Source organism: Phacochoerus africanus, chromosome 6 (genome assembly GCF_016906955.1).
Source record: "Phacochoerus africanus isolate WHEZ1 chromosome 6, ROS_Pafr_v1, whole genome shotgun sequence".
Classification (NCBI taxonomy): Eukaryota; Metazoa; Chordata; class Mammalia; order Artiodactyla; family Suidae; genus Phacochoerus; species Phacochoerus africanus.
Genome location: NC_062549.1, coordinates 82,944,558 through 82,971,055, shown reverse-complemented (window position 1 = coordinate 82,971,055; position 26,498 = coordinate 82,944,558). Strand labels below are relative to the sequence as shown.

The 26,498-nt window shown below is 46.1% G+C and overlaps 1 protein-coding gene across 1 annotated transcript; it reads left to right on the top strand.

The window, feature by feature from the left end:
* The first annotated feature begins 1,906 nt into the window (after window positions 1-1,906).
* On the top strand, window positions 1,907-17,996 carry SFT2D2 (SFT2 domain containing 2). Its single transcript, XM_047783991.1, has 8 exons — window positions 1,907-2,068; window positions 7,397-7,483; window positions 7,729-7,814; window positions 10,879-10,960; window positions 12,612-12,647; window positions 12,737-12,792; window positions 15,009-15,038; window positions 17,405-17,996. The coding sequence occupies exons 1-8, from the start codon at window positions 2,006-2,008 to the stop codon at window positions 17,442-17,444; spliced, it is 480 nt and encodes a 159-aa protein (XP_047639947.1). The 5' UTR covers window positions 1,907-2,005; the 3' UTR covers window positions 17,445-17,996.
* Window positions 17,997-26,498: the final 8,502 nt, after the last annotated feature.

Sequence of the window (26,498 nt, the reverse complement as noted above, 5' to 3'; positions counted from 1 at the left end):
CTTCGGGAACACAGAGGAAAGAGGAACAGCTGTATCAGTGTTCCTGATGTTGGCCTAGAGAAGGCTTCAGAGGGGATGGCAAAAGAACATTAGCTTCCATTAGTTGCTAACCGAATGCCTGCCATGTTCCAGGTTCTCTACATATACTATCATGCTTACATCCCATAGTAATTTTCAGAGGTAGTCATTTATGTCCATTTTACAGATGAGAAAATTGAGGACAAGAAAGGTTAAATAACTTACTCAATGCCACACAGCTAGTGAGGGATGATGCTAGAGTTGTAACTCTCAGATCTTCCTAACTCCATGGTGGATGAACTTTCCAGTCTGCCTTGATATTTGAAGAGTCTTGAGAGATGTGGAGAAATTTACTTGAGTGGAACAAGAGGGTAAAGGGCATCTAGAGCATAAAGAGCAGCAGCATTTGTTATTCAAAATCTCAGGTGTAAAGCAAAATCATAAAGCACAGCATATTTTCCTATCCATAAAAATGAAAACACAAAGGGATGTAACTATAAACATCTGACTTACTCGAATAGGGACCTGTGCAAATCCTTTTGCTTGGTTGATTTATAATACTAACAGGCCCAAGTTCTTGGTAGTTATTTAAATTCACTCAAGTCCGACACAGCACTCCTACTCGTTCAATAAATGTTCTCCCGGGAGTTCCCGTCGTGGCGCAGTGGTTAACGAATCTGACTAGGAACCATGAGGTTGCGGGTTCGGTCCCTGCCCTTCCTCAGTGGGTTAACGATCCGGCGTTGCCGTGAGCTGTGGTGTAGGTTGCAGACACGGCTCGGATCCCGCGTTGCTGTGGCTCTGGCGTAGGCCGGTGGCTACAGCTCCGATTCGACCCCTAGCCTGGGAACCTCCATATGCCGCGGGAGCGGCCCAAGAAATAGCAAAAAGACAAAAAAAAAAAAAAGTTCTCCCTTGTGTGTGTGTGTACCCATCCTCACAGAGACAATGTCAGGTCCTTAACTCGCTGAGCCACAACAGGAGCTCCTAAGCTTATTTCACCTTGAAGTTATTTTCCCAGATATTCCCCAGCAAGCAGTTTGAGATGTGAGCCCACGTCCCATCTCTAGCACTTTCCTGGGAGTTACATGGATTCTCCAACGTAGAATCATTAGCGTTGGAATCCGGTTTGAGGTCAGTAAAACAAACAATCCAAGAAACACAAAACAATCTAATATGTTTTTCCTCACTCCTTTACTCAAGTTCTACCTGTTCAAGTTTTTACCCAAATCATTCTTCTTGATGCATTCCCAGCTAGAATTACAGTAGTATTTTCCTTGTTAACTTTTCCACTAAGTGTGTTATGATTTACTCCAGTTGGCCTCAAATGCTTTTTTTTCCCCCAGCTGCAGGGGAGGCATGCAGAAGTTCCCCGGGCCAAGTATTGAACGGTGCCACAGCAGTGCACGGCAGTGACAAGGCTGGATACTTAACCAGCTGAGCCACCAAGGAACACAAGTGCCTTTTAAACAGTTATTTCCGGTGTAACTACAATCAGACCGCGGATTCCCCACATCGTTTGTTTACAAATCTGCATCCATACCACAGGAAGTGTGGGGCGAGAGGAGAGGAGAGGGGGTCCAGGATTCACCGTTTTTGTTTCTGCAGAGTCTCGCACGTGCTAGGGCCTCCATGTTTGTCAACTGAACCTACGAGTACCCCGGCAGGGTAGCCGGCTCGCATGCGCAGCCTGGCGCCGGACTGAAGTTTAACCATGCTGGGTGGACCTGAAACCCAACCTTCCTTCCCGACCCGCCTTCCAAGACCCAAACCAGCCGGGTAAAAGTGGGCGGGGCGAAGGCAGGCGCAGAGCTCGCCGGGCGCCTGCGCTGGCAGCCGCCAGGAGGGCAGATACCTGGGCGGGGCGCACCGTGGTGGGCCGGGCGCACCATGGTTGGCGGGGGCGGGGCACACGGAAGAGCCTGCGCCTCAACCAGTGCAACAGGTGGCTGGCGAGTGGCTGGGGCCGGGGTGGACCGGACCTGCCATGGACAAGCTGAAGAAGGTGCTGAGCGGGCAGGACGCCGAGGACCGGGGCGGTCTGTCCGAGGTGAGTGCGCCGCCCTCAGGCCGCGCCTACTTGGTCCCGTAGCTGCCGCCCCCCGCCCCGGTCTCCGTGGGCCTGGGAGGGGGCTGGGGCCTGGGTGTCCAACAGACACCGGAGCCCCGCCTCCAGCTACTTGGGCGCCTGTTGCTGACTAGTGGGAAAGATGAGCAGGACTTCCAAGATTTCTTGGAAAACAGCTCTGCCCCTGTTCCTTCCTCCTCCCTTACAGGGCTCAGGACCCCCGCGCTTCCCCGACTCTCCATCCGTCAAGTGCTGGGGCCCAGACACTTTGAGCAGGGTGGTGGGCACCTTTTTTGTTCCGGATCCCTTCAGCCTTGTGCCGCGTCCCATTCCCCTTCGCCTCTCCTGCTCCCTCAAAGGGAGGGCCGCGCTGGAGCAAAACCTAGAAACATCTGCAAAGGGGAGGGTGACCATCCCCGACCGTCAGCCCCATCCCTACTGGCATGGGAAAGGGCTTTAGGGCTGGGCTAGCCAGGGTCTCCTGGCAGCCTGGCGGAGAGAGTCCTCATTGGGTAGAAACCTGGACTGGGGGCCCAGGTGGCCATCCCTGCTTGGTACCCACTGCGCGATGGGGCTTGTGGCCACGCCCCGGTGCTGCTCCTGGCTGCCTTCCTGCCCAGTTTAGGTTGTGGGTTGTGACTTTCCCAGCCGACCTTGGGCCTCTTCTTTCAGTTAACTATCTCCGGGAGAACCATGAATTCTTGGAGGGCAGGGCCCACATCTTGCTTCTCTGTGCACACGCTGCTTGCACATAGACCCCAAGGCCGCCCAGGACCATAGTGTGGCCGCTTGCAGGCTTGTTTGATTGTTTTTATTAGAAAGGTTTGGTGGAGCTGGAGCTGGAGCCTGAGTACTAAATGCCCTATGTTCTAGAGCCACGCAGAATATTTATTTTCTATTTCTAGTGCTTTCGGCTTTGGTTATTTATTTATTTTCCTTTGTAAATTATAAAGTGACATGTATCTTTACTCTGGTGTATTCCTTGGGGCCTCAGTTTCCTTATCTGTAAAATGAAGATGTTGAACAAGATAAGATGGCTTCTTTCAACTCATAACCTAAGTTTCTCCTCCAGTTTTCATCAGTGTCTCTAGTGGTTATCTCAGCATGCTTCTTTCACCCCCTTTTGGGGCTGCTGATTTTTTTCTGAGTTTTGTGTAACCCTGATACCTCCACCCCTTCCATGAACTCTCAGAACCCTAAAACGTGCTCTCTTGACTCTTCTCCTTGAAGAGGTAACACTGTAGGCATTGAGGGTTGTAGGAATTGGAGTTTAACTTCTTTTGACATTTTAAAACAGCCTGTGGATTCTTTTAAATCTATTGCCTTTATTAATTGGTCAAGGCTCAGGAGTAATTTCTTGAGTTCCTTGTTCTTGGTTTTTGGCTTCTGTTATGAACTCACGAGCCAAACCTCAGATTGTGCCTAAGAAAACTTAGGTGGCCGACAGTCATGCTTATCTAAAGCTTTCTGCTGCATGAACGGTCCCTAAGATTTTAGAGCAGCTGTGGTTCAAGAGGGAGCTGTTTCGGAGTTCCTGTCGTGGCGCAGTGGTTAACGAATCCAACTACGAACCATGAGTTTACGGGTTCGGTCCCTGCCCTTGCTCAGTGGGTTAACGATCCGGTGTTGCTGTGAGCTGTGGTGTAGGTTGCAGACTTGGCTCCGATCCCGTGTTGCTGTGGCTCTGGCATAGGCCAGTGGCTACAGCTCCGATTCGACCCCTAGCCTGGGAACCTCCATATGCCGCGGGAGCAGCCCAAGAAATAGCAAAAAGACAAAAAAAAAAAAAAAAGAGGGAGCTGTTTTTCTGAGGATTCTGGGGTTGGGGAGGAGTTCAAAGGTGGGGATGATGCAGATACTGTGATTCAAAAAATCATCATGAAGCGGTAGATAGACGCTACAGATTGAAAACATAAATGCTGAGTTTGGTTCTACGTGAAACGGTGAATGCTTTGTGTTGGACACAATGAAGGGCTTTGAAGTGTAAGCTCGGGAATGTATTAAATATATTTTAGAAAGACTAGGTGGTTCTTTCATGTTCTAAAACACTGCTGTCGGTTTCCTCTTTCTGAGTATGAGATTACTGTGTATGTACATCATTGTGTGGCACTTCCTGAGACCCCAGCTCCCAGGAAGCATTTCATGACCAGCTGAATTCACTCTCAGGGTTGTTTTTTGGCTTAGCGTTTATTTATTAAGTCAGGGCCTCCTTGAAAATATTGGTAATGACTTGATTGTCTCACATTTCCCATAGTTTTAAGGTTGGCAAAGCTGGAGGATTCTATTGAAATTTCTATTTTGGGTGGGAAGTTGGATTGGGGGGGGTGCTTAAAGTCTTTTCACATTCAATTTTAAAAGCTGTCAGACGTCACCAGAAGTGATTGCTTTAAAAAATTGTTGTTCTTTCTTTTCTTTTTTTGGCCATGCCCACAGCATGTGGAAGTTCCTGGGCCAGGAATTGAAGCTGCACCACAGCAACAACCTGAGTTACTACAGTGACAACCCTGGATCCTGCTGCACCACAAGGGAACTCCATGAAAAATTGTTCTTCTTTTAATGCAAACAATAAAAGTATGACTAGTTCTGTTTCTCCTGCATATGAAACTAGGGAATTATAAAACTTGCTTGGCAATGTCTAGTCACAGATGGCCTCTTGCTGAGTTTTCGGATTGATACCCTGTCTTCATAAATCCACCTTCAATCTTTAGTTTCTGTAGGATTCTTTCTGAAAGTCAAGGCTTTATGTTTTCTTTACAGAATTGCAGAGACAAGGAAGGTCTGAATGGTGCCTAGTTTGAAAGGAATGAGGCAGCATTGCTTTTTCACCAGCTTCTGGTTACCAATCCTGTTTCCCTGGACATTTCTCAATTTTTCTTCTTTTTGGCAAGAGCCCCTCTTCTTCTCTCCACATCCCAGAGTCAAAGGGGCCTTTGTGCATAACTGACAGTCAGACAGCTTGTGAGCTGTTTGCCTACGGAGTCTATCCAGGTGCTATTCCAGCCACTTGCACTTCCAAAAGGTGCATGATCAGTTTCCAGAAATGTAAATTTAGGGAGAGATTTTATATCAACAGAGTTGATGTTTCACAAATTGGTAGAAAGAAGCGTTTAGTTTTCATTGGATTCAGTTAGAAGTGGAGCAACAGCTTCCTCTTGCCTTTGACCAAGCATGTGTGTGAAAGAACTTGCAGCCACATGGAGTGGAAAAGCACAATGGTGAAAGGTTATCACCCCTCCCCCATTTTGACAAATCGGGTGACATTTAGATGGGAGTCAGCTTGAGAGATGCATAGAACCAACATGTTAATTTCCTTTCCGAAGGTAGAAACCAGGACTTCTTCCTATTGCTGGCGATTTTGATTTTTGCAAGGACTGGCATCTCACCATCCTGTTGGGACTGTTTTGTGCTCTAGATGCCAAGGCCATATCAAATTGATACTTAGCTTTATGGCTTATCGTCTTTAAAAAAGAGGTTAAGTCTTTTAAAATATCTTTGTTGCTGCCAAGCAATGCTCAGGCAAGGAGTCAAGTCCAATCCCACCACCACAGTTTTATCCCTCTGTGCAGCTCTGTTCTTTTTTCTACCTTGGCAAGGTAAGGTCTTTGGTTAGCTCACGGCATGTAGAAGCTCCCTGGGATTGAACTGGCATCACAGCAGTAACCAGAGCCACAGCAGTGACAGTGCATAATTCCTTAACCCACTGAGCCACAAGGGAACTCCAAGTTCTTTGGTTCTTGCATTGGGTAGAAAGAGTGGTGTCTTTTGATTTTTATTCTGTCTTTAATGGGAGTTTGAACAGGTTAGTCAGGAGGATTCTGACCTGATTATCTAGGCTGTCCGTGAAGCCTCATAACAACAGAGTATCACATGGCTCATTTTGGAGGATAGGTTTTCAGGTGGCCCTTTCTGTCACCTCCCCCTCTGTGTCACCGTCCTTGGGTGTGCCATTGTGTGCAGGGTTATTTGTTGCCACGTGTTTCTGCAAGTGCTGTGTGTGTGTGTGTTGGGGGCTGGGAGTGGGTTTGCAATGCAGTGAGCCCACTTTCAGAATACGTGAACGTATGGGGTAGAAGAACCCCTTTTGATAACCTGTCCTAAGTACTTTTCTCCTGAGTGGGAAGGAAGCTGTTTTATAGCAAAGCCTGCCACTCCTGGGGGAGCCTCTGATCCTGTTCTTCCACATTCTGATTTGACAGGAAATTTGGAGACAGGGTTGAGAACAGGCCCATGAGCTGGGAGTAGTCAAGGCCAAGGGAATTGCCAGTCTAGTGATCCTGGAAGCCTCTGCCATCACTGCCTTCCTCCATCAGCTGGGGGGATGTGTGGTCAGTAGATTTCACCACATGCCAGATGGGGGCTGTGCTGGCCACTGGAGGTGAGTCCTGGGTGAATATGCGTGGGGCCTGGCTGCCTAGTCTTGGCTGGGCAGGAGGAAAGGCCTTTGGCCTCACTGGTAGCTGCCTGTGCCGAGCTTGGAGCATCTGTGGCCCCTGCGTCAGGTGGACAGACTGGGGAGGTCTTAGGTGCAGACACTTGGCTGTCATTTTTGACGTGGGGAAAAAACCTTTGGGAGCTACTCACAGGCTCCCTTTCTTTAGCAGAGTTTTCCTGGAAATCTTGGCTTCCTTTGGAATTTGCTGCTGGCAGGGATTAATCATGGTGGCCAAGGATGAGAGGGCAGTCATTAATTCACAAGGATCCATGTGTGGATCCTCATGATATGGCTGATGCCATCACCTTGAAGACCAACATCAGCACGGAGAGTGAATGAACTCGCATGAGAGTCTTGATTAGGATGAGAGCCTGAGCCCTCTTGGGTCCCTGAAAGGCTGGCAGGAGCAGCAAGTGCTGAAGCTTGGCCGGTTGACTTTGGAGACAGTGTCCTGTAGAACCAAGTGTCTTAGTGCCGCCCCTGTCTTTTCCCTGTTTCCTGGTTCCCGCCTGGCAGAGCTCACATCTTTCCAGTTGTGGCCTATCCTGCCTGGGCTGTGGTAAGGGCTTGGGCCACTCTAGGATCTGTTGTCTTGCCTTCCTCCTTGTGAAATGCGTTGGGCTTGAGGCCACCTCTGGAGACATCCAACTAGAGGATCCGCAGTCTCTAATCAGCTGCTGGAGGAGAGTTTCATGGATGGATGAGGAGCCGGCTTGAGTGACTCATGAGGGTTCTTGTGAGCAAGTAGGATTCTGTGTTTCTTCCTTCCTCCATATGCATTCTAAATTTAATTATGTGCTTCCTTTGTTTTCAGTGATTAAATATGCATACACATATATGTAATTAGTTTTTTTTATTTTTTTAATTTTTAATTCCAGGTTGCTGAGGCAACTTCCTTAAGTTCGGGTACCAGAATAAAAGGCTTCATTGCCTGTTTTGCTGCAGGAATTCTCTGCTCACTGCTGGTAAGACTGCCCTCGGCTTCTCGGTCTTTTCCTGCTCCCCTGCTTCCATCATTCCCCTTTCACCCACCGCTTTTGCTCTTCATTGGAATGCTGGTCTAGTGCCAGATAAGGGGAGGGGGAGGTAAGGGAGGCAGAGAGGGAGCTGAGGGGTGGGGGAAAGGGCACAGGTTGCTCTGTGCTCCTGGTTGTGTGGCTGGGGTGGGAGGGGTTCCTCACGTGCAAATGCCTTGTGCCTTATCTTCCAGGGAACTTTTCTGCTCTGGGTGCCCCAGAAGGGACTATACCTCTTCGCAGTGTTTTATACCTTTGGTAATATTGCATCTATTGGGAGGTAACAGTTTTTTTTAATCTAACCTTTGCCAATTATTAGATGGGAAAATGGATGTGGGTTGTATTTGGAGGTAGGTGCAGGAGATGCTTCGGTAGTTTTAAGGATTTGGAGAGAAAAGAGGTAGTTAAAATACATCACTTCCATATCCTATATCTTTATATATATATGTATTTTTTAACTTCATATTTTTATATCTTAGCTCATCTTTTTTTTTTTCTTTTTAGGGCTGCACCTGTGGCATTTGGAAGTTCCCAGGCTAGGGGTCGAATCAGTGCTGTAGCTGCCATCCTGTACCACAGCCACGGCAACGCAGGATCCAAGCTAAGTCTGTGACCTACACTGCAGCCCACGTCAGTGCCAGATCCTTAATCCCCTGAGCAAGGTCGGGGATTGAACACCCATCTTCATAGATACTAGTTGAGTATCCTGCCCTTTCTGTTGCTCTAGTCTTACTGATGCTGCCCCTTGTGGATTGACTCACATGCTTTCACTGGGCTGGGGTCTGAGGATTCATGGACAAGTAGCGTTCAGTTCCTGCTGGGATGGAGCTCACTGGTTGGCCAGATAGACATATAAACTGATAACATAATAGGATATGGAGAGAGGCATGCTCAGGGAGGGGCAGGTGAACTGATCTGACCCGACCTGGGGAGCCAGGAGGGCTTCCTGGAGAAAGTGGTATCTCAGCTGCTCTTAGCTCTGGGCTCCATCACTGCTCATCCAAACTGCTACAGGAGTCCCCCATTGGGCTCTTTTTCCTCCTCTATGGCCCCTCTCCAGGCTGTTTTCCACAGAGCTTTGGAGCCATTTATTTAATGTGTGTAACCCCCTTCATGGCTCCCTGTTCGCTCTCTAGAGTGAAGTCCAAACCCCTCAGCATGCGTACGGGGCAGGCCCTTCAAGGTCTGCCTTTACCCAGTCCTCCTCCTCAGCCAGGCTGAAGTTGCATTTCCCCAGTCATCTTTGTGCCTTTGCTTGGGGTGTTTTCTCTTCCTGCGGTGCTGCACTCCCCCTGTGGTGGGTACTAGCTCATGTGTCAAGACCTGGCTGAGAAGTCACCTCGTCTATGAAACGTCTTTTAAGTCCCCTTTCCCCTCCAGAATCAATGACCTCCTTTTCTTCCTTTTTATGGGTTCCATATATCCCATGTATACTTACATGACATCGCAGCATTTTATTACACTGACTTGGTATAAGGCTGTAAGCCACTTGACAAGGGCTACACCTGTGTCTTGTCCCTAATTGTCCCCAACCTAGGTCTTTTTCTGGCTGGAAATGTTAATTAACCAAATGATCGAGTGCCCAACACAGGCCATCTTAAAGCTTAATTTATTAATTCTGTGATAGTGCAATGATGGCCCTTGGAGATGTCTGATCTTGTCTCTAAATATTTCTCGAACACTAACTTTTGGGGAGGGTTTACTTTGGGCAGACAGTGTAGGTTATAATGGAGTCTAGACTGAGCATAAGTATCTGGGTATGTTCATTAGTTCAAAAGAACTGTTTAGCAAATCCTAACAGGACTGACTCTTGGCAGCTTTGCCCAGGAAGATAATATAGGGAGGGAATTGTTATTTCCTGGGTACATTTATGGCTTTACCTGTAGTCCTTCATATTTTTTATATATGCTGCATTTAATTTTCAAGGCCAGCCTTGGCAATTGCTTCTTGCTCGTGTAGGCTCAAGAGTGCATTCAGCTCAAACGCTTGACCTGAGTATAGCCTTGAATTCAAACAGAAACTTCATGGCACTTCAAAGAGAGGGAGACTTATTTTTAAAAAAATTGTTTTTATTGAACACTCAGAAGCCACTGTCACTTGCTGGTTGGCTTGTCTTAAACACTGGCTGTCACCAGCTACCCCTGGGGGTGACACTACCAGGGCATTTCTTTCAAAAGCTGGGAAGCGTAACTTCTAGCAGGCCCTGACACGTGATGTGCTAGGCAGAAATGTCTGCTTCATTTGCATTTTCTCTTTCTCACAAGCCACCTCTCAAGTTCTGTTCCTTCAGAAGACAAACTGGGGCTGCCTTTGGGAGCTTGGGAGTCCAGTAGATGTGGGTTGGAATGCCAGCTCTTTGAAGTATCTGACTGTGTAATCTTGGATACGTAAACTAGCCTTTCTGAGCTTCATTTTCTCAGCTCTAAAATAAGTGTAATAATACCTAACTCATAGAATTGTTGAGAGAGTGAAATGAGGTCATTATGTGATACCCATTGTTTAGCAAATGTTCCCCAAATCATAGCTGATGTGACTATCATCGTTAGAATTGTTCTCTGGAGATAACGAAAGAAAATGAAATGCTCTATTTTTTTTTTTTTTGGTCTTTTCGGAGCTGCACCCGTGGCATGTGGAGGTTCCCAGGCGAGGGGTCCAATCGGAGCTACAGCTGCTGGCCTATGCCACAGCCACGCCAGATCTTCAACCTGCACCACAGCCCATGGCCACGCCAGATCCTTAACCCAGTGAGCGAGGCCAGGGATCGAACCTGCAACCTCATGGTTCCTAGTCAGATTTGTTTCCACTGTGCCATGACGGGAACTCCCAGAATGGTCTACTTTTTAACATAATCTACTGAAGCCTGCAAGATGTGGTTTTCCTTTTTTAGATTACCTGAGTCTTTTTAATTGGTTTGTTTCCATAGGTAGGTTGTTAAGGAGGCAAGTAGCACCTGGAAGAGGGGGTGATCCTCTAACCTAGTGGGTTACAGATGTGGTTTGGAGTCAGTACCCAGAGCCTCACTCTACCATTCTCTAGTTGGGTGGCCTTGGTTAAGTAACAAGTTCTTCTAGACTTAAGTTTCTTCACCTGCAAGATAAATATGATAACTATTCTGTGGTCAACTTTGTAAAATGTTGCTGGCTTAAATGAGAATAAGGCACAATAGGCCTTTAAGGACACTGCCTGGCACAGGCTTTTCAGGTGTCAGCTGCAGTTAGTGCTATTATTGCCACGGGTGAGCAGGGGGAGGCGATTAGAAGGTAATAGGCAGGCACCTCGGTGTGCCTCCTGTGGTTCTCTTCTGCTCTGAGAAGCTTGTGTGTGTGTGTGTGTTTGCTTCTTAGCACTGTCTTCCTCATGGGACCAATGAAACAGCTGAAGCGAATGTTTGAACCGACGCGTTTGATTGCCACTATCCTGGTGCTGGTAAGATCTGCCTGTTACCTGGATGTCTACAACAGGAGTTTTTGTGTCTGCTGTGTGCCGTTTCTGTCCTCTTAAACCTAAAGATTTCTACCCTTTTCTCTCTCATCTTGCCTTACTACCTGTAACCACTGGGGCCGAAGGGAGCGTTCTTCATCTAGTCATTTTGCCTCCTTTCCCACTGCTTGCGATTGAGTTGATCTTAAAGTTCTCCTAGTTCTAGAAAGCCCTCCAGAAGGTGTTGCTTGTCAAATCAGCCAAACACATACAGTCATAACCCTCCTGGTGATGGGTGATGCCACGTACACGCAAAGCTTAGAGGGAGTAAATTGGAATCCAGAGTTCATCCTCTAGAGTGGTGTCCAGTCTCCTAGCATGGGCTCTTTTTTCTCTAGTCATGATCTGACTTTGGGATCCTGTTTGTTTTCATTGGTTTTCCTGAAGCAGGTCTGGTCTCTTCATGGCCCAGCACCCACCCCACTCTGACAACAGTGCCTTCAGTCCTGTCCCATCTTCCTGCCCCATTAACCCAGAATGCCTCTCCCTTCCTTGGGCCATTTCCTTCCATGGGACCATCCTGACATGCCAGACCACATTCTCTGGACTTATGTTGTAATTATTGCAATGTCCAGAACTTGAGCAACATACCTTTATTTTAGTTTCCCTTGTGTACATCTCATTTGTTCAAATAGGTAAGTTCTCTAAGGCCATGTCCACATTTGCTACTATTTTGTGGCCTTTTTAGGGTGTTATTGGCACGGGGCTGGGCACCAAGAAATTATTTTGGTCTTATTTATTTATTTATTTATTTATTTTCTAGGGCCACACCCGAGGCATATGGGGGTTCCCAGGCTAGGGGTCTAATCGGAGCTGTAGCCGCTGGCCTACACCACAGCCACAGCAACACCAGATCATTAACCCACTGAGCAAGGCCAGGGATCGAACCTGTAACCTCATGGTTCCTAGTCAGATTTGTTAACCACTGAGCCATGACGGGACCTCCTTGGTCATACTTATTGAGTGGTTACTGATACAGCAGGATGGAGATGACAGTCTTGACTGACAGCTAGAGTCCTGATTGTCCTTGGCCAGCCCTGGGTGTAGATGGCCTGGAGAAGTCTCTTGCAGAGTGGATTTCCTAAGAGAGGACTCAGGGAAAATGTTAGGTGACGTGTAAACAAATAACTTGCTGGCTATGAGACTGACAGCTCATGTTGACCTTTGTCCTCACATGCCCTCTCTACTGCAGACATTAGTGTTTGGCAGAAGTTAAAGAGGTGTGTGTTAAACCTACTTTAGTACATTTGAATGAAAATGATGGATGGATGGGTGGACCAGCAATCTGCTTGTGTTGGCTGGGCGGAGATTTTGGGAAAATTTGAAAATAGAAGAGCATTCTTCTCTTTTTGATCGACTGGAGTCCTTATTGGCCAGTTTCATTTCAGTGGAATTTGAACTCTTCTGCCAAACATGGGTGCTCAGGTAGGTTAAATGCTTTGAAATGAAGAATGTGTTTGGTTGCTTTGGTAACCACGGCATCTGATTACTGCAGCCGGATAAGTATAGTTGTAAGGTTGTCAAGAATGATTTCTTTATACCCCCCCATTGTCATTGTCATTGTATTAATTAAATAATGTTTCCTTTCTCTCTTTAGTTGTGTTTTGCACTTACCCTGTGTTTTGCCTTTTTGGTAAGTATGTATTTTGATTTTCCTTAACCTTTTTGGTTCGTGCCTTGTGTCACATACATTCCTGTAACTGTATCATTTTTTTCTCTCAGCGGCACAAGGGACTTGCTCTTATCTTCTGCATTTTGCAGTCTCTGGCCCTGACGTGGTAAGTAACCTTTACAACAGCCCCCTCCTGCATCGATCGCTGACTAATGCAGCTGAAGGGGATAAAATCCCACATGATGTGGGTAGGAGGGTTAGGAAGACAGAAGCTTTTCAATTTCAGAATCCTTAATGATGTAAGTCAAGTCACACTGCAGAGTAAAAGCCTATCGTCTCAGCCCACTGACAAGAGGTGGCATTTGTGGTCTTGAGTGGTTGTGGGAGGCTCTTTGCCCGCTGTGGCATTTTTGCTGGGTTTATGGTTGATTTTGAGATGTTACAACCATCATTCAACCACTCATATCTGGTAAGGGCAAGGACGATGAAGTACTGTAGGGGCTGGTGAAAAGAGGCTTGTGAGTCAAACAGACATTAAAGCAAAAGGAAAGTGGTAAGAAAAATGAATGTTATATTTGTGATGGGATGAATCATTTAACAGAAGGGCAAAGTGAATTGTCGGCAGGAAATGAGGAACAATGACTGACCACATGGAAAACCATGGGGCAGTGGGCTGTAGCAAGACCAGGGAGTTGTGGCCCAGGGGCCAGGCATAGTGAAAGGACCACTGGAGACATTATTATTCAAAACCATGGAGAGGGCCGTGGGTTCATGGCCCTTTCAATCCGGTCCAACATCAGAGTGAGGGGACCATGGCACATATGGAGTCAGTAGCTCCTGAGACGTTTCTGTAACATGTTCAGAGTTTATCAAGGGGTGTTATCTGCCAGAAGAGTTTTAGTAAAAATGTGACTTGGTTGACTTTGGAGAAAAATATTGGCTCTAATGCAAAGAAAGGAGGACTGTGGAAGTTTTAAAGCTTCCAAGGATCAAGTATAGTCTTATTTCTTAGAAATGGATCCTGAGACTACAGGCTTAACGCCCAACCTTCCCTTGGGAAATTTTGGACTTTTGAATAAATGTACTTTCTAAATGCCTTTGGAGTTGACTGTATTCCAAGTAAGTGAGCTTCTGAATGTGGTGAGTGTCACATCCGGAGACGAGTGATGGCCTGACGTTAATGTGACACACACATTGTGGTAGTAGGTACTGAAAGGGGCTAGTATGACAGCTTAGGTTTATATTTTGGTTTTCTTTTGGGAGCAGAAATTAGTTCCCACATACACATGCCTTTCTTTGCTTATAGGCTGATTCTGAGCCAGTTTTTAAAGGTTCATCATTGATATGGGCACAGGCAAGTGCCCTGTTGCTTCTAGCACTGATGTATTCTGACTGTGCATTCTCAGGGCTGACCTACTTCCAGGCTGCCTGACACTCAGCCCTGGTCCCTTGGGGTGTGGCCAGTTTCCTCCCTGAGTGATTCCCTTCTGGGCAAGGGGGCTGAGCTAGCTGGGATCACCAAGGTATCTCTGGCTAGGGTTCTCGAAGAATCATAGCTTGCTTATGCTTTCATCCATAGGGAAGTTTGTAGTGGGTTTTTCTTTTTTTCTTTTGGTGTTCTATTTTCTTTCTTTTCTTTGGTCTTCGTAGGGCTGCACTTGCAGCATATGGAAGTTCCCAGGCAAGAGGTTGAATCGGAGCCACAGCTACCTGCCTACACCACAGCCACACAACGTGGGATCCGAGCCATGTCTGTGACCTACACCACAGCTTATGGCAATGGCGGATCCTTAACCCACTGAGGGAGGCCAGGGATTGAACCTGCATCTTCATGGATGCTAGTCAGACTCATTTCTGCTGAGCCATGACGGGAACTTCTGCCTTTTTTTTTTCTTCTCATCTTTTTAAAAGTAATAGGCACAGAGCAGAAAATTTATCCCAGTTGGATAGAAGTTGTCTTCTGTTGAGGATTTATAAAACATCAGAGGACACCTGGCCTGGATTTTATCTGGTGTTCTTTTAGAATAGGGCTGCTAGGCCATCTGGATATCTGGAGTCTGCCTGTTGTAGGTGATCTTGTTGGCTCATTTGGTTAAAGCAGTGACCCGTGAGGCTGAGGTGACTGAGTTGTCTCCATATGGGACTTTGCCCTCCTGCTGTGACCATGGATGACACTTGCTTCCCTGGCTGTACACGTGATGCAACATGGGTGTGCTCCTGTGTGGGTGTGTGTGAGTGTGTGCATGTGTGTGTGCCCTCCATACTGAGGAAGGAAAGGGTCTGGATGCATCACTGTGGGGGCTGTTATAGCTCAGAAGAGTCCAGTCCACTGTAGGGTCTTTCCTTCATTTGATTTGATCTTTTGTTTGTTTTTCATTGTAGGTATAGCCTTTCCTACATACCATTTGCAAGGTAAGACTGACTGTATTTAGGATTATAATATCTGTCATTTGGGGTTGATGGTATGTTTGCACAGAGCCTTTTAGTTTAGGGCCATTTCAAAGAGTACATGCTATTTTATCTTTATTAAAATCCTTTGATACAAATAGGCAGCTGTTACATGCCTGATTTATAGTTTAGTAAGCTAAGAGTCATCTCTATCCCCATCCCTACTCCCACCCCGACCCATCATAAACTGGTGATGGGCATTGACCCACGTCCACCAGTTACTGGTGCCGGGAACATTCTGCTGTGATGGACAGTATGTGTATGCTTATTATCACTCCTTAGCCAGTACCTTTGAGGAGATGTTCCTAAAGGTGACTGTCACCTTAATATCACCGAGCAAGTGATGAAGAGGTCTAAGACATACTTGTTTTCTTGCACTATCCCACTGACGGGAACATTTCAGAAAAGAATTCATAAAGGGAAAGGAAGCAGGGCCAGGACTCTGGAGGACCAGGGTTTCCTAAAGTGAAGTTGGGCAACTCACTGGACATCCCTGGGAGGACTCATGATAACTAGAGTGGGTTGGCCCCCTTCGCCCTCTGAACTTCTGACTTCCAAACCTCCTAAATCAGCGCGTTTATCTTTGCCTGTATCTGTTATCATGTCATCATTTAATTCCCATTCTTCTCTTTCATGACCTGTGAACCAAAAAAAGGCTTTTCCTTAACTTTGCTGAGGAAATGAGAAATGTGTGTGAGCTGGAAGAGCAGGCTTCCGTCTTGACGCCTTCCCAGGCTGTGGCTGACAGCGGAAGAAGCTGGGGAGTGACTATTTGATGAGAAGTCAACTAGCCCATGAGTTAAATGTGGCTGGGTGGCTTTGTGCCATGGGCTCCAGCTTTTTAGGCCTTTTTTTTTTTTTGTCTTTTGTCTTTTTAGGGCTGCACCTGTGGCATTTGGAGGTTCCTAGGCCATGGGTCTAATTGGAGCTACAGCTGCCAGCCTACACCAGAGCCACAGCAACGCCAGATCCGAGCCGCATCTGCAACCTACACTATAGCAACCACAGCAGTGCAGGATTCAAGCTGCATCTGTGACCCATATCACAGCTCACAGCAATGTCAGATCCTTAACCCACTGAGCGAGGCCAGGGATTGAACCCGCAACCTCATGGTTCCTAGTCGGATTTGTTTCTGCTGTGCCAGGACAGGAACTCCCTCTAGGTCCTTTAATATGTTAGGTGTATTGTGAGCTGCTGTGAGGGATCTCATTGGGCCATAAAACCCCTTCTCATGCAGAGCGTCTACAGGGACTTCAGTGCAGAGCACATCTTCAGAATGCAGCCCTTGAATTATCTTGATAGTAATTGCAATGCCTGCTCATGCAAAGGCATTCTCTCACCCTCCCTCCCTTGTGTTGCTTCAGTGTCCTTGGCACAGTGCAGCCAAGAGCTCAAGGCATGGAGGTGGGGTGAAAAGCCCTAGTCCATGTCCAGATATGGTGGTGGAATGGAGATGCCTGCTTGACTAGAATAGTAATTGGCTGAGCCGTTTGCATGCTCTGAACTGAATTCCAAGGAGTAAGTGCCTGGGATAGGGCTCATACAGCAGGTAACAAGTGCGCAGTACCTTTGGGGAGCTCCCTGTGCTAGGGAACTCCTTCCTGCAAGATGTCCCCTCACAAGTTTCTGCTGCCTGCTTAGAAAGAAGAAAGGGCCTAGTGCCTTTTTGAGTTACTGCTTTCAGAGCATTCTGTGATTCTGGTTGATAATAAAATGCACAGTCCTTAGTAATTTCTTATTTTTGCTTAGTCTCCACTTTCTTCCTGTCTTTTCCTTTTCCTGTAATGATAGCTTTTATTTTTTTCTTCCACCTGCAGCATGTGGAAGAAAAGGCTAGGGGGTGAATTGAAGCTGCAGCTGCCAGCCTACGCCATAGCCTCAGCAACACTGTATCTGAGCTACATCTTCGACCTACACTGCGGTTTCACCCACTGAGTGAGGCCAGGGATTGAACCCCCATCCTCACAGACACTATGTCAGGTTCTTAACCCACTGAGCCACAATAGGAACTCTGTGATAGCTATATTTTTTTAAGAAATACTTACTCTGCTAATGCAGTTATTCACAAACAGGTCTATAGGGTAAGTGGGAACATCCCCTTTTATAGATGAGGAATTTGAAACTCAAACAAGACCAGTAACTTGCCCAGAATATTTCTCCTAATAGATGTTGAAGCTGAGGTTTGGTGCCACGTAGGGCTGACCTCAGATGCTTTCTGCTCTGCAGTGTGCTACTCCAGGTGCCCAGGAAATCTCAAGGAGAGTCTTTCCCACTTCTAGAAGCCTTTGGGGTGATGATCTCTCATTTAACTTTGTGTTTTTTCTTCCTAGAGATGCTGTGAAGAAGTGCTTTGCTGTGTGTCTTACATAAGACATGGCCAGCTTTGCAGACTTGGAAAGGCACGGTGGATGGAAGCTGGTGGACCATGTTGTAAATATCTTCTAAACCTCTGTCTCACAGACACGTGCCTTTGATCTTGCAGCAATGTGTTGCTTGCATTCTGAACATTTGAGGGTTGCTTTTGGAGGCAGTGGTGTGTTCCCAAACCTAATGCCTGTAGCACCATGTGAGAGGTGCGTTCTGTATCTGCCGGAGTGGAATCTTCCTCGGGCACCTATGGATGGGGTTCCACTGGGTTCTCATAAATAAAAACCTTGGTAGCAGCAGCAGATATGCCTGGGGTGCTAGTGATTCTCAGGTGGCAACAGGCAAGCCCATTGGAGATGACAGGGGTGCAACAGGAAGGGACACAGTTTGGGGGTCAACAGGGACTTTGTAGACTTGCCCTCAGCATGGCGTCCATCACCCCTGCCCCTCACAGTGCAGACACACATCTGTCTTGGTGTCTGGGAACAACTGATTTTGCTCTTCTGATATGAGCCCCTGGAGAGCCTGGCCATGCAATGAAGTAGAAAAGGAATACTTTTTGGTGATGTGTGTTGTTTTTCAAACCTGAACTGAGGCTCTCCTGCTGCTTTGATTCCCCACCTGGCTATGGAATGTATTTTCTAGCACTTAGTGCACAGTCTTTTTCTCTTGGGTCCCCCCACCCCCGCCACATTTCTTTGCTCTTGACCTCCTGGAATGAGATTGAGAGGACAAAGCAGCAGCAGAAAACTATGCTGCTTCCTTTTGGACAAAAGCCGGTTGGACGTGAAAAATCTTGCTGCCCTCTGCTCTCTGTCTCTCTGTTTTTCCTCCAGTATTTATAAATATTTGCTTTCAAACTGATTTTATTTTCCTTTCTCCTCTGGAACGGGGCCAGAGGAGAGTAGGTGGGAAAACAGAGCCCTGCTGTGGAGCCAGCAGGAAGTAGGCAGGCCTGTGTTTGTCCTGGAGCCTGTGCTGAAAAGAGTTGGGGAAGACACCATGGGCTGCAGGGTGGCCTTATGCAGCCTGCTGCCTGGCCACAAACAGAGTGCTTTCATGTCCCTGATCTTGCCTAGTCCTTGAAAGAGCCTTGTGACGAAGCAGGGATTATTATCCCCCTAGGCCGTCAAGGAAATTGAGGTTCAGAGAAGTTACCAGATCCACCCAAAGCCATAGTTGATGGCAGAACAGAGACCCCCGAGGGTGCCTCAGCTTTGGTCCGCTTTGTGACACTGCATTTCCTGGGGTGGTTTGGGTGGTTCCTCCTGTAACTGTTCGTGCTGTTTCCATCAGCCAGGCCTGCTCCTTTTCTGGTTCCACTCTTTCTACATCATTGTACCTTCTCCTGCCTGGTCTCCCTCCGGAAAGCTTCCTCTTGGTTCTGTAGGATCTCTATCAGTCCTTCACCTGCCCTTTGGTTCTCCTTGCTATCTGACCATCAGAATGCCCTATCTTGATTGGCATTGCGGGACCTCCCAAGTCACTTCCAAAGGAAGTCTATTTGGGTTTGCCTTTCTGTTTTTCACCTAGGTCTGTCTGGTTCACTCTGGCTCTTGCTCTGGAAACCTCCAAACCAAAGGCAGTGGTCCACTGCTTGTCTTCTTGCTTGGGCTAATAGCTAACTCCTTTTTCCTGCTGCAGCTGAGACCTTAGACTGGCAAGACTTTTCTTCTGAGCTAGGGAGGTATGAATAGGCCTCATGGGGCCAGAGTGAGGAGCCAGTATTACTGGATCTTTTCTAGGCTGTCTTCTGCTGAGGCCCCTAACCTGTCTTTAGCCAGGAGTGGAAAGTATATGCTACTCTCTGGCTTGTGTGGGTTCCTTTGCATCTCAGATGCCAGCGGACAGTCCAGCTCTCAGAAGGGATCTGGAAAGGGGCCTGAAGGAGGTTGAGAGTCTCTAATGCTTCTTCTCCTTAGAGCTGATGTGAGGCCAGCCTGGTCACTAGGAACTTCAGCCATCTTGGAGTAATAGACCTAAAAGCCTGATCCCAGTAGGCCCCTTCAGAGGCTGGACTTGACTTAGTGGGACATGAGGTTAGGATGTCACCAGGCCTACATAATGTAGTGGTGGTGAATGTGGGCTTTGAGGTCAGACAGGTCTAAGGGTGAGTTGTGGCTTAATCACATACTAGTGTCATGTTGAATGAGTTACTTCTGGTCCTCACATTGCTCATCTCTTCAAAGATAATGGAGATAACAATTCCTGCTGGATCAGCGCAGGATGTCAGTGAGAAATGTATCTCGTGCTTAGCACGGGGAGCAGCATAGGCAGCATAGGTAAGTTAAATCTTAGTAAAAGCTAGGTATTATCATTTAATCACGGAAATAACTGATAACCATTTAAGGCAGCAGAGTGAATGTCTCTGCCCTCTGATTTATCTACAAAAATTTATTTGGCAGTATGCGTCCTGCATTGTAGACATGACCATGCACCATCTCATTGACTATCCACAATAACTTTGCCAGACCAGCCTTCTTATCTCTGTTATTTGAGAAGGAATGGGTAATGCGTCTACACCAGATCTCACCAGAAGAGGGCACCAGTTCTTGCATAAAAGCTCCTTTGCTCCAACTCTCCAGGCCTGTGGCCGGTTTGCTCAGACAGTTCCAGTGTGGACCCCTCAGCAGCTTGTGGGCGATCCCTCCTTCCAGACAGGATCTAACAGACTCCTCAGGTTTTCCTTCTGCCGCTTTACCCTTTAGTTGCTTCCCTACTTGTTTTGTCTGCTGGACTGTGGGAGGAAGAAATGCATTTCAGATCTGCCGAAAGCTGTTACCAGGCAACAGTACTGGTTAAAAGCAACCTAGGGGGTGCGATGAGGAGTGGAGAGTTAAGGTTTTAGACCCTGGGGCTGTTTCCCCACTCCCCTGCCTTCCCTCCTATCTGTTTGCGGCTGGGGAAGAAGAGATGGTTGTGTTTTGGAATAAAGGGGACCATCGAGGTGACCCTTTTGTAGAGGGGAAATGTACTCATGTGCAAAGCTCTGCTTCCAGCAGCTGGGTGGGAACACTGGTCCAAAAGCTCTTCCCTGCGTGTGCTGGCCTGTGACCACTGAACTGGGAACAGTGCTGGTCCCCAGACCTGGAGGGCTGGCTTCCAGTCCTCTTCTCCCCAGCCTCAGAGATTGCTTGTTTCACATTGCTGCAGTGGGGTTAGGGGGTCCCTTTCCTAACTCGCTGCCTCCCATCTCCTCCTGTCTCACTGTCTGAGAGGCTCCCCTTTTGCTGAATGTGCTCAGGGGAAACTCTGGTTTTCCAGCTTTTCTGCATGGTTGTACCTGTGGCTACTGCTGTTGAGACCCTGCCTGAGGCCCCCTCTGTCACTCCCACAGATAGGCTGTCTTGTCCCTGAGAAGGACCAGACCCTCCCCAGCTGACTCTTCTCACCGAGTTGATTATCTCAATGCTTGGAGCTTGTGTCCATCACTTTTGTGTGGTGACTTTGTGGGTCATCCACCTTCATGCCATATCCCTTCCACCCTAACCAGTGTACGCTCAGGGAGCAGGAAATACAGTCATGGTATACATCTAAATAAAATTGCTTTTGGAACTTCTGTTAGAAAATATAGTTAAGCAGTGGTCCATCCCTTAAAAAAAGGAGGTGGGGGTACTGGTTTGGCTGCTTTGCTTTTGATAATCCATTGGAGTCACAAGCATTGCAACATGAGTAATGAGACTTAGTGGAATAAATTCAGAAACGGAACTGCAGTCCTTGGCTGTGGATCCCCTTTTCTTTCTTTTTTCTTTCTTCTTCTTTCTTTTTTTTGTCTTTTTAGGGCTGCATCTGCGGCACATGGAGGTTCCCAGGCTAGGGGTCAAATTGGAGCTGCAGCTGCTGGCCTACACCACAGCCACAGCAACACAGGATTCGAGCTGCGTCTATGACCTACACCACAGCTCAGGGCAACGCCGGATTCTTAACCCATTGAGCGAGGCCAGGGATCAAACCCGCAACCTCCTGGTTCCTAGTCAGATTTGTTTCTGCTGCGCCATGAGGGGAACTCTGCTGTGGATCCCTTTTTCTGTGGGGCCATCTCCATAGAAGGCTCTCTTCTCTTCTCTCAGATAACTTTTCTTTTTGACTGCACCCATGTCATGTGGAAGTTCCTAGGCCAGGGCTCGAACCTGTACCGGAACAGTGGCCTGAGCTGCTTCAGTGACAACTCCAGATCCTTAACCTATTGAGTTACCAGGAAACTCCTCCTCAGATAACTTCTGGCTTGAGTCTGCTGCAGGGTAACAGGCACTTCAAAATTCACATGTTCTTAAAAAAAAAAATTTTTTTTTCAGCCAATCAACAACAAAAAGTAGTGTGTAGTGTTTATAAAGCTACTGTGCTAGATGATAGGCATAATTCTTTTAATTTTAAAAGCCGACGGAGTTCCCGTCTTGGCGCAGTGGTTAATGAATCCGACTAGGAACCATGAGGTTGCGGGTTCGGTCCCTGCCCTTGCTCAGTGGGTTAACGATCTGGCATTGCCGTGAGCTGTGGTGTAGGTTGCAGACGCGACTGGGATCCTGAGTTGCTGTGGCTCTGGCGTAGGCCAGTGGCTACAGCTCCGATTCGACCCCTAGCCTGGGAACCTCCATATGCCGCGGGAGCGGCCCAAAGAAATAGCAAAAAGAAAAAAAAAAAAAAAAGCCGAGACTTTTTTTGGATAAATTGTAAGATGTGCAGTAGTTTCCTTGCAAGTAGTATTTTTTTTTTTTTGGCTTTTGTCTTTAAGGACTACCCCCGTGGCATGTGGAGATTCCCAGGCTAGGGGTCTAGTCAGAGCTGTTGCTGCTGGTCTATACTAGAGCCACAGCAATGCCAGACCCGAGCCGCGTCTGCACCCTACACCACAGCTCACAGCAATGCCAGATCCTTAACCCACTGAGTGAGGCCAGGGATCGAATCCGCAACCTCATGTTTCCTAGTCAGATTCGTTTCTGCTGCACCACAGCAGGAACTCCTTTCTCTTTCTCTTCCTCTTCCTCTTTCTCTCTCTTTCTCTTTCTCTCTCTCTCTCTCTCCTTTTCTTTTCTTTCTTTTCTTTCTTTCATGGGGGGAGGCATCCTTTGAAACCAGATTGAGACTGGTGTCTGGGCAGAATGTTGCTCTCACAGTGCTGAACTTGCATACTGCAAGAAGTAACGAGGCTGCTTCTAAGTACAGATGAACCTTGTCCTTGTGCAGCGTCCTAAAGGAGAACCATAGTTTACATGCAATCTTGCAGTCTTTCTGCTATGAAGAATGTTTATTTGCCTTTTTCAATGTATTTGCTTGATTTAGCCAGTCTGAACAAGGAAAGGAGAAATTAAAAACCTCTGAACTCTGATTTTTTGCTGCTTTTGTATGTTCTGATTGTGAAGTTGATGGTAAGGATGTTCAAAAGCACATGGCAAATTTATACGCCTTCAGAATACTGTGCCTGTTCTTTTATGAGCTTTTAAAATACTTTGTTAAAACATGATTCAATTTTTGTAATTGTATAGATTCTTAGCTAATTTTCATTGCTGTGATGGCATATCTCAATTTTTATATCCAAAAATATATTCTTGTGTGCTGCTTTTCCTACCTGGGGATGCTATTTCATACAATGAAGATTGTTTTCTTTTTACTAACTCATTTCAAGGAGAAAGAAGTTTACTTTTAAGCAAGCTGTTTTTTTCCCCAGATACCACAAAATAAGTTTTTTTTTCTTTTTTTCTCCAATAAATGATAGCATTATGATCTGTAATAAATCTGGTGTTGTCTCTTATTCATGTTCGTTTCTCCAGAATTGACTGAGCCAAATGAAGCTTATATGACTGCGAGAAAAGAATGTCTTTAATATGGATCCTTAATGGTAATGTACATCATAGGCATTTAAAAGATGTTTTTTTGAGGAGTTCCCGTCGTGGCGCAGTGGTTGGCGAATCCGACTAGGAATCATGAGATTGTGGGTTCAATCCCTGGCCTTGCTCAGTGGGTTAAGGATCTGGCATTACCGTGAGCTGTCGTGTAGGTCGCATATGTGGCTCGGATCCTGAGTTGCTATGGCTCTGGTGTAGGCCAGTGGCTATGTCTCTGGTTAGACCCCTAACCTGGGAACCTCCATATGCCTTGGGAGCGGCCCTAGAAAAGGCAAAAAAAAAAAAAATTTTTTTTTGAGATAAATTGACATGTTTATCCTTTCTTTCAAATGAGTTCAGGATAACTGAGGGGTCTAAGGACAGTTTTGAAAGTTTTTGAAAGGTAAGAAATTTCAAGTTTTTTTTTTTTTTTGGAATATTCCCACATACCTAGCTGATTTAGACCCTTTGTGTAAACTAGGTTGTTAAATTAATTAGTATAAGGTTTTTAATATTTCCTTGTTATTTTAATGTCTAAAGCACTTGTAGTTATGTCATTCGTTTCATTACTGATACTGGTTATTTGTATCTTGATCAGTATAGCTTGAGGTTTATCAATTACATTGATTGTTTCAAAGACAATTCACTTAAAAGATTTGAACAGACTTTTTTTTTTTTTGCTTTTTAAAGGGTCGTGTTTGTGACATATGAAAGTTCCCAGGCTAGGGGTTGAATTGGAGCTGTAGCTGCGGGGCTACACCACAGGCATGACAATGCCAGATTCTAGCTGCATATGCGACCTACACCACAGCTTGCGTTAATGATGGATCCTTAACCCCCTGAGCAAGGCCAGGGATCAAACCCACATCCTCATGGATACTAGTCAGGTTCTTAATCTGCTGAGCCACAATGGGAACTCTTGAACAGATATTTAACTAAAGAAGATATTTGAATGGCAAACACGTCTAGTACATACTGTGTTATCATTATATGAAGTTTAATAAACACAGGTAAAATTCATTTCCAGACTTTATGCATTCTTTGGTAATAAAAGTATAATGAAAAGCAAGGAAGTTATTTGCATAAAAGGATAGTGATTACTTTGAGAGGGGTGGGGAAATTAATGATTGGGAAGGGACAGGATGTGGAGGGACTCTGGGTGCAGGTCATGCTCTATTTCTTTTTTTTTTTAAGGGCCGTATCCAGGGCACATGGAGGTTCCCAGGCTAGGGGTCAAATTGGAGGCGTAGCTGCTGGCCTGCACCACCGCCACAGCAACGTAGGATCCTAACTGCATCTGTGACCTACATTGTATCTCAAAGCAACACCGGATCCTTAACCCATTGAGCAAGGCCAGGGGTGGAACCCGTATCCTCATGGATACTAGTTGGGTTCATTACTGCTGAGTCATGATGGGAACTCCATGTTCTATTTCTTGATCAAGTGGTCCTTGCAAAGTGTTCACTGGGAAATCATTGTACTGTGTGTTTTTTGGGTAGTGCACTTTTTGTGATGTGTTTTATTTCATAATAAAAGAACCAGCTTTGGTTTCACTGGTTTCCAATATTGGGTGTCTGCTTCCTATTTAATTAAATTTCATTTGTTACTTTTATTTTTTCTTATACTTACTTTGGGCCTAACTTACTTTTCTAGCTTTTCAGGTTAGATGCTTAAGTAATTGAAGTTAGATCTTTCTTTTCTATTATCATTTATTTTTTAAATTATTTATTTATTTATTTTTGTTTTTAGGGCCACACTTGTGGCATATGGAAGTTCCTGGGCTACGGATTGAATCAGCTGCAGCTGATGGCCTATGCCATAGCCACAGCAATGCCAGATTCAAGTCAAATCTGCAACTTATGCTGTAGCTCGTGACAACTTAACCACTGAGTGAGGCTAGGGATTGAACCGGCATCCTCATGGATACTATTTGGGTTCTTAACCCCCTGAACAACAACAGGAACTCCTCTATTATAATTTAATACTGTAAATTTCTCTCTAAGCACTGTTTTACTGCATCTCATAAATTTTGATACATTATATTTTCTTTTTTTCTGTCTTTTGTCTTTTTAGGGCCACACCCATGGCATATGGAGGTTCCCAGGCTAGGGGTTGAATCAGAGCTGTAGCTGCCAGCCTACACCACAGCCACAGCAATGCAGGATCTGAGCCACGTCTTCGACCTACACCATAGCACATGGCAATGCCGGATCCTTAACCCACTGAGGGAGGCCAGGGATTGAACCCTCAACCTCATGGTTACTAGTTGGGTTCATTAACCACTGAGCCATGACGGGAACTCAGATACATTATATTTTCATTTTAATTCAGTTCAATATATTTTATTTCCTCGTGATTTTTTTTCTTTAACCCATTGATTATATAGAAGTGTGTTTGATTTTCAAACATTTGGGAATTTTCTGGGTATTTTTTAGTGATTTATAGCTTAATTCCATTGTAGTAAAAGAACATTTCTGTATCATCTTAACGCTTTAAAATATATTGGGGAATTCCCGTCATGGCGCAGTGGTTAACGAATCCGACTAGGAACCACAAGGTTGCGGGTTCGATCCCTGGCCTTGCTCAGTGGGTTAAGGATCCGGCGTTGCCGTGAGCTGTGGTGTAGGTTGCAGACATGGCTCAGATCCCAAGTTGCTGTGGCTCTAGCGTAGGCCGGTGGTTACAGCTCTGATTGGACCCCTAGCCTGGGAACCTCCATATGCCACGGGAAGCGGCCCTAGAAAAGGCAAAAAGACTATACACACACACACACACACATATATGTATATATATAGAGATTTGTTTTATGGACCAGCAATAGTCTATCTTGATGGATGTTCCATGTGTATTTGAAAAAATGTGTACTGAGCAGTGGTTGTGTGTGGAGGTCAGATTGATTGATAGTATTGTTATGTTCTAATCTTATTGATTTTGTCTACTTCAATATTACTGAGAGGGATGTGTTAATTATAATTTGAATTTATTCAATCAGATTTTTTAGTAATTTTTTTTGGCCACACCTATGACATATGTAAGTTCCCAGGCCAGGGATCACATTTGAGCCACAGCTGCAGCAATGCCAGATTCTTAACCCACTATACCACAGCAGGAGCCCCCTAAAGTTACAACATTGTAATTCGAATATAAATCTCTTTTTGTCTTCACCCCTTTTGGTTGTTGTTTTTTAATTAAAAAAAACTTAAAAAAAAATTTATAGTTGGTTTACAATGTTGTA

Bases quoted from the DNA above. Each gene is read 5' to 3' on its own strand.
- SFT2D2 (XM_047783991.1), top strand. From the start codon at position 2,006: ATGGACAAGCTGAAGAAGGTGCTGAGCGGGCAGGACGCCGAGGACCGG. The intron at 2,069-7,396 runs GTGAGTGCGCCG...TTTTAATTCCAG, and splicing joins ACCGGGGCGGTCTGTCCGAG to GTTGCTGAGGCAACTTCCTT. The intron at 7,815-10,878 runs GTAACAGTTTTT...TTTGCTTCTTAG, and splicing joins AATATTGCATCTATTGGGAG to CACTGTCTTCCTCATGGGAC.